General features: G+C 38.0%; 2 protein-coding genes across 8 annotated transcripts in view; one reads left to right on the top strand and one right to left on the bottom strand.

Annotated features, from left to right (window-relative positions):
- TRIP13 (thyroid hormone receptor interactor 13) overlaps positions 1-8158 on the bottom strand; it is a 1214790-nt gene extending 1206632 nt beyond the window's left edge. The window contains exon 1 of the mRNA XM_044065139.1: positions 8038-8158. The gene's annotated coding sequence lies outside the window, so the exon portion shown is untranslated. The remainder of the gene's footprint in view (positions 1-8037) is intronic.
- A 6-nt stretch (positions 8159-8164) lies between these two features.
- The window catches only part of BRD9 (bromodomain containing 9), a 748767-nt gene continuing 744675 nt past the window's right edge, over positions 8165-12256 (top strand). For all 7 annotated transcript variants that reach the window (XM_044065138.1, XM_044065137.1, XM_044065136.1 and 4 more), the window contains exon 1: positions 8165-8309. In XM_044065138.1, coding sequence (XP_043921073.1) covers positions 8261-8309 — 49 coding nt within the window. In that variant the 5' untranslated portion in view covers positions 8165-8260. The remainder of the gene's footprint in view (positions 8310-12256) is intronic.

Here is a 12256-nt window from a genome sequence, read left to right as displayed (position 1 = left end):
GTAAAGATAAAATAAAGGCTATAGTGATAAAACTATGTACTGCACGTGAACTGTCTCGGCAATACCCAAACATATGAGGAATGATATGATGAAGTATATGGATTAAAACAGAAAAAAGCAGTTTGGGCACTAATGAAAGAACAAAATCCTTAATTCCAGCGAACTCCTTTATTAATCCAAAGTATGTAACACAAGCATAAAAATCAAAGAATCAGGTAAAAAGCATAAATGCATTAATGTATCACCACATTTTCTTTCTTTTACAGACTTCATCAGATGAACAGACTACTCTTAACCTCTATAATATATACCTAACATCATTATCAGCCACCAATGAATCACAATGTCCCAATAAAAGAATTAAATAACCTAAAAGAGCAAGTGAATAAATATCCTTTAAAAGTTACATTATAAAATTTACAAATATAATAAAACATAGTATATAAATCTATATATACAAGTGATTACTATCTAAAACCATATATAATGTAAATTTTTTTTTTAATTTAAGTAAATAATATTAAAAATTATCATCAGTAACACAACTCTGCCCATGTCATAGGTGTTACTTCTAAAATTCACACTCCCTCTACTGACTATTATAAAAAGTACTTTATAACTTGGCAGCCCTAACCTTAAGTACAGGGGCAATAGAAATCATTTCATTTAGGCCTGGAAATCTATTTGCTTCTAGCACAATCTGCCAATATAATTCCACATACTCTAATTGTGCTTCCCATGGGCCATCCGTAATGTCTGTTACTACTGTTTCTAAAACATGGAATAGGAATTCAGCACCCTCACAAGATAAAGTATGTATGTATATATATATATATATATATATATATATATATATATATATATATATATATATGGGGATTATTACTATTTTTATTTTTAATATCATATCTATGTTCGTATATTCTTTTTTTCAGTTTTCTCTCAGTTTTGCCTATACAGAATGCATTGCATTGGTTACATAGTGCAACATATACCACCCTATTTTGTTAACAGTTACTATATGTAGTTCCTCTAACTAACTTGTCCCTTGCTTTAATATCTAAATTACTACCACTTGGAATAATGAAGACTGCTTACAACACCTACACTTGTACGTACCAGCTTTTCTCTGGTCGCTAATGGTCCCTCGCTTATTACTCTCAGTAATAATATTAATACTGAAAATGTTTCTATAAATACAGTTTAAAGGTTTATCAAATATGTTATCTAGATCTGAAATGTTAGCAAATCTAGCCCATTCTTTTTCAATTATTCTTTTTACAGTTTCAGCACCCCCATCATAATTTCTTATAAAAGCTCACTCATAATTTGCATTTTGAATTTGGTTTTGACTGAATATATTTTTGTTGGTACTGTCTTTTCCTAACAATGGTCCAAAACTTTCATTCCTCCCTTTTATTAATTCATTTTTAACTTCAATCAATCTTGGTGGGTATCCACTTTCTATATACATGTTAGTCAACAAGTCACATTCCTTTTTAAAAACATTGTCTTCAGAGGTCATTCTGTTTGCCCTCACAAACTGACCTTTTACTAACCCCCTTTTTTGGTAATAATGGGTGCCCCCTAATGTAATACAAATAGGAGTTAGAAAAAGTTGGTTTCCTGTATACTGTGGACCTAAATGTTCCTCCTCTCTTATAAATTGTAAAATCCAAATTAATCTCATCTCTATTTATATTATAATTAAACTTAAGAAAATTTGTAGTATGAGATATGTATTCAAAAAACTCCAAAAACTTGTTCTCATTATTGGTCCAGAATATACAAATATCATCCAAATAATGCCCTTGTAGGTTCCAACAATCAACATACCTAGAGTTAAAGATGTATTTATCTTTCCAGTGTGAGAGAATAATATTCTAAAAAGTGGGCTACACCTGGCTCCCATTGCACACCCTTCTTTTGTTGAAAGAATTCTCCCTCAGAATGAATACATTTATTTTTTTAATATCAATTTCTTCATTCTTAACATCTTTTTTAATTATGTTTCAGTGGCAATAACTATAGTGGGGGAGAAGATGATGATACCGGCATGGATGCCATGTAATTTATTGCAAATACTTCTGAGATTTGTATTGAGAATTACTAAGTTGCAGTGACAGTTAAAGAGAGGAGAAGTAGAGGTATGATTTGTGGATGACATTGGAGGGTGAGTCTGTGGGAGATTAGAGAGGCCAGGGTTAGGTTGTATATCTGGACAGAGTTGCAGAAGTGCAATGGTGCAATATTGTGAGAGTAGCTCTTTAAACTTACATTTCTTATTGTTTGAAATGAACTGCTGAGCTTGGTCTACTTTGAAGTATCTACAACTGAAGAGGTCTAAATAACCTGTATTATATAGTTTATAAGGCATGGAGTAGAAATAGGAGCCTCATTTTGTACCCCACATATTTTATCCGTTTTTTTCTTGTCACCCACTAATTACACTCAGCCCTATCAACTTTTCCCAACAGCCTTGTCTTTACACGCGGTTGAGCGTTGTTTTACATGGCCATGTGTTGTAGTATTTAAAATGTTTCAAATGCAAACGAAATGCTACTAGGTCTAATCATATTAGCCTGCACCAAGTAACTGCTCAATCAATGCTACGAACTCCTGCAGTTCTAGCAACTACCTCCATAATTCTAAGTAGCTGCAAGTATTTTTTTGCAAAACTGTACCTTGCCAAAGATATCATCCCCCAACTGGCACAGAGCAGCTGATAGTCTCTGGTAGCAAGCACTCCTGCTGGGGCTAGCCCTGCTCCGTTCGCACCTCTACCCTACCCCCATTACCACACACCCCATTAAAATTTCCTTTATACTATCAACTCCCTCACCTTCTTCCCCCATTGCCCACTGACAAACAACTTCCTATCAAACTCTGCATTGCATCACTTCCTGTCCCTTCCCTTTTCCCATTTTCTACTGGCTAACTAGCTTCCTACCTAGTTCTATACCTTCACTTTCCTTCCCTGAATTCCTACTATACCCATCCTCTTACCCTCTTTCAAAAATCCAATACGTTATCTTTACTACCTCACTCCTCTTTTTTCTAACTACTCTAACCTCATATCACTTTCACCTTCCTTCTCCACTACTATACTCTTCTACCTCCTATACCTTTGATACTCATTCTTCACCATCCTTCTATGGTATCTCTCCAGCCCTAATTAACCTCCCCAACTCTTGTCTTCATAAGCTGACTAGATTTCAAATACTCCCGCCTACCTACAAATCTAAACCCAGGCTATACAAGCTACATTTATGTATCATTTTACTCTCTCTGCCCTCTGACAACTTACTTATATCTGGCGACAGCCACCCTAACCCTGGCCCCTCTCCCTCTAGGCACCTACCTCCCCCTCTTCTACTACTAGCTCTTATGCTGAATTCAACTGTATCTAAACACCTAGCTATATACTCCCTAAATATTCAAAGCCTAACCAACAAAATCACTGAGTTCCACGCCTGGATAGCCCATTCAACCCCTCACATCCTTTGCTTATCGGAAACCTGGCTTAAGCCACATATCACTAACAATGAAATTCTTCCACCAGGCTACAATATCTACCATTCAGATAGACTCCCCAAAAAAAGGGGGGTAGTGTTGCCATCCTTCACTCAAATAGCCTCAACCTCTCACCCTTCCTCACATCCATCCTGGACTTTCACCTAGCTGAACTCATTATCATAAACTGCCACCTTAAACCACACAAAAATCTAGCTATTACCTCCAGCTATATCCCTCCTGAAAGCAACTTGCCCACCCTAGAAAGAATCCTATCATGGTTTTCCCATAACATACCCTACGAAACCCTCACCTTAGGAAATGTCAAACTTGACTGGTCCAAACTCAAAACTGACTCCCCTCAAATCAGTATAAACCTGCACGGTTACTATCAACTTATAACTTTCCCTACCCAATTGCATAAAAACTCAACCTCTAGCTCTATAATAAACTTGATACTTACCAAATCCCCCGCCCTTTATCACAACCCCACTACTCTACTAGACCAACTTAGCGACCACCTACCCACCCCCGTCCATAGATGCACCTCCCAACCTCCCAAACCTAACCTTTATAGAGACTGTCACAAACTCTCTAACTTCAATATAACCCTATTCAACTCTATTCTATCTTCTACTGACTGGTCCAGCCTTAAACAAATCCTTCTAAATGACACAGAAAATAGTTTCAATACCATCTTTCTGAATACCCTAAACTTCCTTGCTCCCTCTAGAAAGATTAGAATAAAATCCAATTATGTTCCTTGGCTTTCCAAAGAAACTAAATCCCTTATGAGCCAAAGAAATAAAGTTTGGAAAGCCTGGATCAAAACTAAGGAATTACCATTGCTTCATATATATATATAGACGTCTCAGAAATCTCACTAAGAAACAAACCAATGCTGATAAAAAGTCCTTCTTTAACTCTGCTCAACTTAATAGCAAATCCAACTCCCGTAAGTTTTTTCGACCATTAATACAATGATTTATCCTGGCTGCCCCTCAAACCCCTCCCCCTACCCTAATACATCCCTTCTGGAAACAGATACCCTACTCAATAAACACTTGATCAACACTATTCAGGCACTCTTACCATCCAATGGTAACTCATATAACAATAATGCTTTCTCCTTTCATCCTGTTCCTACTTCTTACATCCGATCTCTTCTTATGCTAAAACCCTGCTCCCCTTCCACTGATAATCTACCCCCTACCTTCCTTAAACTGGCTGCTGACTCAATTGCTTACCCACTGTTTATACTGATCAATAGGTCCATTCAGGAATCCACTGTACCTACCCTTTGGAAATCCTTTTACACTATTCCTCTATACAAAGGTGGTAACTCCACAAACCCATCTACTACCGTCCCATAGCTATTCTATCCCCCCTCTCTAAAGTTCTCGAAAAATGCATCCACTCACAACTACTAAAATACCTCATCAAACACAGTCTTCTCACACCCACCCAGCATGGTTTTCACCCCAACCACAGCACAACTACTGCCCTCCTAACCTTAACCCATACTATTGCTGAGGCCCTAGATAACAACAAACGCATTTCTTGTCTCTTCCTTGACCTTTCCAAAGCATTTGATACTGTCTCCCATCCCCTACTGCTATCTAAACTTCTATCTTCCTCCTCCTCTACCTGGTTCTCCAGTTACTTATCCTGCAGGCAGCAGTCTGTTAAATGGCTCTCTTCCTCTTCTCCATTCTTACATGTCCCAACAGGGGTTCCCCAAGGCTCCATCCTAGGTCCCCTCCTGTTCAATATCTTCACCAATGACCTCCACACATCTTGTAAACAATCCTCCCTCATCCAATATGCCGACGATTCAACTCTCATCTCTATCTCTGATAACATCTCTGAACTCCATACACTCACTCAACATACCTTTTCATCTACTGAACAGTGGCTAACCAGCAACCTACTCATCCTCAACCCAAAAAAGACCAAACTCTTACTATTTCTCCCCCAGTCTCTCACTCACCACAAATCCTACTTTTCTATCACTTCTTCTATCACTTCCTCTAATAACACAATTATTAAACCCGAACCTCACACTAAACTCCTAGGAGTCATCAACAATGAACTCAAATTTAATATGCGCCTTCTCCAATGTATAAAAAAAGACAATCCAGAAACTAGGTTTACTATATCGTAACAATAAATTTCTAATTCCAAATGCTAGGCTCTCCCTTGCTCAAGCTCTCCTCCTCCCCTCCCTTCTTTATGTTGCCTGTGTTCACCAGCATTCAAACCACAACTTTAAATAAACTCCAACAAACTTACCATAAGATTGCTAGATTTATCACCAACTCTCCATATAATACACATCATTGCCTAGCCCTTACATTCCTCCACTGGCTTGAATTCCACCATTTACTGTTGCTATCACAACTTCAAATGTTACACTTCATACTCTATAAACCTTCATCCTGCCCTGCTCTCTCTTCCTTCATCTCTATCTACACACCTTCGCGCACTCTCCGTACCTCTAATCAGCAACTACTACACACCTACTAACCTAAAACTGTAGTAGGCAAACTCTCATATAAATACTCCATCGCCCAAACTTGGAATAAACTTCCTAGAGACATATGTTCTACCATTCACCTATCCCACTTTAAAGAAAAACTCAAACTGCATCTGCTTAACTTCAAACTCTGTCCGTGTCACGCCCCAAATTAACCCTCACTCCCCCCTCATTGTGTACCTTCCCAGTAACCCCCTCTCAACATTAGTATTCCCTCTATTTGTGGATACTTTCTCTGCTTTATACCCGTATCTGATGGATCAAACTCTTATTGTAAATATGTAAATAAACCACTACTCTGTAAACTTAAGAAAGACATAATTACAACTGTTTGCATTTTTTTGCTATTGTAATTTCAAATGTTATTGTATAATTCAATTTCTTATCTAATGTTAATGTAAATGATGTCATTATTTGTTTTTTCTGTAACTATCTTTTTTTTTTTTTTTGGGAGCTTTTCTCCTTGGGTCTCCACTGAAAACAGGCCACAAGCCCAGCTGAACCAACCCGGTTAACAAATGTCAATAAATAAATACATTTTGGAAAAAACTGTATTGGGGTAGTTAGGTGTATTCTGGTGTGATAAAGGTGTACGGGAGGGTGTAATTGCCTGAATAAGAAGAGTTACCTACTTTCTCACTACACTGTGGATGATTATTAGCCACCATAACACAATACTAAAGGAGGTAAGGCTTGAGAGGCACTTAGGTTAGCTACTGGGAGAGCAGTGGAAGAAATATATTATGGTGTTATGGAATAGAAGTGATTTTGTCTGGAAGTTATAATATGAGTTAGCGAAAGAGGGACGGTCAACAATTATATTTCTCAATCTGAATTGCCTAAACATAACACCTTGCTAAATGTAATGCTATTGGTAGCAATAAAAAAAAAGAACTTTTAGAAAATGGAAATCAAAATCCATGCCAAGAGTAACTTGAAGTATTTAATATTATAAAGAAAAAAATTGGAAGTTGGATCGTTAGAAAGGGAAGAAGAAAAATAACATAGAAAATACATGGAGGAACTTGGGGAAGAAACAATAAATGTAGAGTAACCTTCGGTAGAAAGAGTGACATTTAAGTGAATGAGGGGCTGAGCAATTACGTAATGCTGAAGTGAATGATAAAGGAAACTAATGGGAAAAAAAATGACTGTGCCCCCACCATAGCTCTAATGCGTACCCATATCATTGTCGAAATTGGGTATCTAATAAAATAGCCATCCCTCATTAGCAAAAGGATTGGATTATTCCACATTAAAAAAAAAAAAAAAAAGGACTTGGTGTGAAGACAAGGGCTTGCTAGCCACAATCTCGTCATTAAGTCACCAAAAGACTTAACACTAATAACAAGACAAAAATTAAAAACATTTTCACTTGAGGATCATGTAACAGAAGAACAAAATAAATAAGAAACAGCAACTAGTTTAACCCTGGTATCATTCTTAGTATTTAATTTATTTATTTGCTTTTGTTAACCAGTAAAGTCCACTGGGCTGAAATGAATGTCCAATTACTTTCTCACAAAAATACTCATTTAAAGATGGAAGATTTCTATCTCCAAAACGAGGAACAGTAGCCCTAATAATGTGGAACAAATGGGCAAAATGTGAAACATGCTAACAAATTCAACAGGGAAGGGCATGCAATGGTTAAAATACGCTGGTTTTACTTCTAAAAACGATTTTTAATGACTTAATAGGATTTATTTCTATTTACCATGGATATCAGTTAAAAAAAACTTGCTAACATTAATTGTGTGACAGACCCCTTCAATGTGAAACATCTTTTTACTACTCCAAATGAGGTACGTTCCTCGTAATGGGGTACATTTGAGAGCTAAAAAGTAAGTTGTTGGGACAAGATCGGGTAAACACAACAGTGAGATCTCAAAAACAAATAATATCATGAAGTAAGATATAATGCTATCATTGCCGAATATTTACAAGTACATTTAAACGTGTACAGCCTTGTATATTATTTTACTTACTTCGTGAATTCTACGTCTTATCTACTTCCTTTATGGATTCAGAGGAGCTGTCAGTGTCTTTCTATGGTCTCACTGACTGCTCAAACTCAAAGCAGCCGCCACACTCTCCCCCGGAAACAATCTCATAATGTGTCAGAGGTCGTGATACGCCAAAACACAGTGATGGCTTCCCTTGTGTGGAATTCAGGATAGCTAATTATTTGGATGAGCTTTGTGGTAAGAAATGGGGAAGAAGCACAAAAAGCACAAATCAGAATGGCGAACCTTTGACGGTGAGTCATATTCCAACATTTGAGTTAAATGCATTAAAGTTTCCACTTGCTTTTAAATATATTCTATCCTCACGCATCAGCGTTTGTTCTGTGTTTTATAATCACAACAGTTAAGAATACTGGGTTTTTCTAATTAACAGTAGCGTGAACTGCGGAAGTAGTACTTTTCGTTCTTACTAATAAATAGGATTGTACTGACTGAAATCGTTCTATAAAATTATTTGTTTACTATGAAATGGTTAGTTATGCGTGGTTTAGTCCAGTGATCTCCCGCTTCTTCTAAAGTGTAGTTCTTATTCAGAGAACCTGTGTCTTCAAGCTAGCCTAAAACAAATGTAAATATTGTAAATAACAAAATTGTACTATGTGTCCACGATTTTATGCCTGTTTCTCTTGCATGAAATGAAATTGTAAAGGCTATTTCTTTTCCACAATTGTACCTGTAACTAATATATGTAAAGCAAACTTTTTTGTAACTAAACTATGTAACGTGGAGCTTTTCTTCTTTTCCACAATTGTACCTGTAACTAATATATGTAAAGCAAACTTTTTTGTAACTAAACTATGTAATGTGGAGCTTTTCTCCCAGGGCCTCCACTGAAGACGGGCTCTCTGAGCCCAGTGGACCTCCCCGATCATCAAACTGTAATTAAATAAATAAGTAATATTTTAAAGTAGTAATCAAGTCATTTCAGTAAAATTGCAATTCCTGTTTTCCACTGAGCACTGTGCAATAAGTGGCAAGGAAACCATTCGTCTGGGCTTGCAAAACATAACATGTAAGTACAGTTTTACATTTGTGCAAGTTTGGTTGGTTTAACTGGCAGCTGATTAAGTAGCAAATGATGCAAGTTAAAATGGCATTGAAAATTGACCAGCTGGGTTGTAGTATTATTCGCCCACAAAATCTGTTTAATTCACAGCTCCGCCCCCTTCTCCCAAAAAGGACATCGCAGTAGGATCTTCCATTCAAGACCTGTATTTTCTTTAAAAATTTCGATCAGGTCCTTAAAACATTATTTGTATGACTGCATGGTGATATTGAAGTGTATTAACCCACCAGTTAGTTCGTGCAGGAATGGGTGTGGCCTGTGACAAGGCAGCGGACAGAGTTTCAAAATGTAAATATGCCATGATTGACAAGGAATCAATGCACACAACGAACTCCATCCTCGTCAAAATTACTTTCTCCTTTTTCAGGGAGGCAAGCCCCCCTGCACCCCCCCCCCCCACACCTCCTGCTGAACAAGTTTTGTGCAACGGAGATGGTACTGCATATAATTTCAGCTGTTAGTAACAGTATTATTTAGAGAAACAGTTTTGTGGTGCGAACTCTGCCCGATTGACTGACTGAAATGTGATGGACAACAGGTATTTTAGTTTTATGCCCTTAATAAAACATTTCTTTATTGTTAGTGAATGTCTACAATAAAACATTGGGTTGCTTTCGGCACAGATGCTGAATATTAATCACATTGCAATGTGTCAGGTGGGGTTTGGGCGGGGCTTCCTACTGCGCATCTGTTGGGTTAATACACTTCAAAATCACCTGACGGCGATATTTAAGTGCATTAACCCACCAGTTCGTGCAGGAATGGGTGTGGCCTGTTTAACAAGGCGGCGGGCAGAGTTTCAAAATGTAAATACACCATGATTGACACGGAATCCATGCACACAACGAACTCCTTCCTCGTCAAAATTACTTTCTCCTTTTTCAGGGGGGCACCCCCCACACCTCCTGCTGAACAAGTGTTGTGCAACGGTGCTGGTACTGCATATAATTTTAGCCATTAGTAACAGTATCGTTTAGAGAAACAGTGTTGTGGTGTGAACTCTGCCCGACTGACTGACTGAAATGTGATGTACAACAGGCATTTTAGTTTTATGCCCTTAGTAAAGCATTTCTTTTTTGGTAGTGAATGTCTACAATAAAACATTGGGTTGCTTTCGGCACAGATGCTGAATATTAATTACATTGCAGTGTGTCAGGTGGAGTTTGGGCGGGGCTTGCTACCACGCATCTGGTGGGTTAATACACTTCAGAATCACCTGACGGAGATATTGAAGTATATTAACCCACCAGTTAGTTCGTGCAGGAATGGGTGTGGCCTGTTTGACAAGGCAGCGGGCAGAGTTTCAAAATGTAAATACACCATGATTGACACGGAATCCATGCACGCAGCGAACTCCATCCTCGTCGAAATTACTTTCTCCTTTTTCAGGGGCCAAGACCCCCCCCCCCCACACACACACACCTCCTGCTGAACAAGTGTTGTGCAACAGTGCTAGTACTGCATATAATTTCAGCCATTAGTAACAGTATCGTTTAGAGAAACAGTTTTGTGGTGTGAACTCTGCCCGATTGACTGACTGAAATGTGATGTACAACAGGCATTTTAGTTTTATGCCCTTAGTATAACATTTCTTTTTTGGTAGTGAATGTCTACAATAAAACATTGGGTTGCTTTCGGCACAGATGCTGAATATTAATTACATTGCAATGTGTCAGGTGGGGTTTGGGCAGGGCTTGCTACTGCGCATCTGGTGGGTTAATACACTTCAAAATCACCTGACTGCATTTTGTTAAATATCGTGGAAAGGATTGCAGCTCCTTTGGAGGCTTCTGTGTCTGCATTGCCAGGTTTGCCTTTCTCTCCGCGACACTGTTATTTTGTTTACAAGCACAGCATTAACCTAATAAGTTTAATGACAATGGTTGGACCTTGCAAGATTGGATCCCTGAGGGACCTGCACTTAATTTTTTTTATTATGGGAAGTTAGTGGCAGCTACATACCTCTCAATTATCCCAGATTTTGACTCGCATTTTAGCGCTTTCTCTTAATCTCTTCTAAAATTGGTGACTTTTAGAGAAACAATTGTGAATTACACTTAATTAATAATATAGATGGTTTACTTCTCAAAATATGTATTACTTCATATTCCCTAGTTGTTGTTGTGTCTTTCGGCTTATCCCAGTTAGGGGTCGCCACAGCGGAACTCCGGTCTGCTAATGATTGGCAGTAGATTTTTACGTACTGAGTTGCCAGCCCTAACGTACAACCTTCAACGAAGGCACGCCCATTCACACATGCCTCCACACAGAAGACGCTCTAGCTGAGAATCGAACGCGACGATGTCTTGCTGTGAGGCGACATTTCAAATCTGCCCCTAAGTCCTTTGAGATTTATCCCCAATTGGCTGAGAGCTGTGGGCAGATAAGTCACAATCAGTGGAAAAAAACTCACTTATTTCAACTGGTAAATGATGGAGTTTCTTGTGCCATGCATTCTGGTTGGCTGCTCTTCAGCCACGTAAGGTGTTCAAGTCTTAATATGTTTCTTCATGGGGGGGTGCAAGCAGCCATGGTGAAAATTGAGAAACTGAAGACTTTTGTTCCTGGGATTGATTTTTGAATTTTTTTTTCTCTAACTATATGCCAGTAAGAAGAAGCTGATACATATTTGTAGGAATACTTTTGGATAGGCAATTCATTTTGACACACTGTAGCAGCTTCCTAATCAGGTTGTTCTGGCTAGTAACCTATGTTTTTGGAGTATGTTGGGCATCCTAAACTTTGTTTTGCGTGTGTTATCTTAATAAATATTGTTTTAATGCTTATAAAATGTGAAAGTTCTGAAAAACTTGCTCACATGCAATTGCAGTGTCTTAACAAATCATATTTTTATTTTTGTGTGGATTGACCTGAAGGGAATAAAGACTTGGGGAGGAAGGTATAAATTGCACAGATGTTGGCACCATTGAGGACCTGAAGCTAGTGCAGTATATCATATTAATGGAGGAAGCAAACAACATATCAGCCAGCAGGGCTGTACCACTTCTAAGGAAAACTTTACTCGTCAGTTAAATTTGAAGTTGTATATTTATATATGGACGGACAGTCTGATACCAGGACAGAAAAAATTAAGATGGAGAATGGATGAAAAGA

Source organism: Protopterus annectens, chromosome 3.part0, assembly GCF_019279795.1.
Source record: "Protopterus annectens isolate FY-2018-M chromosome 3.part0, PAN1.0, whole genome shotgun sequence".
Taxonomy (NCBI): domain Eukaryota; kingdom Metazoa; phylum Chordata; order Ceratodontiformes; family Protopteridae; genus Protopterus; species Protopterus annectens.
Note: the sequence above shows the minus strand (reverse complement) of the source record. Positions and strands in the feature narration are given on the sequence as shown.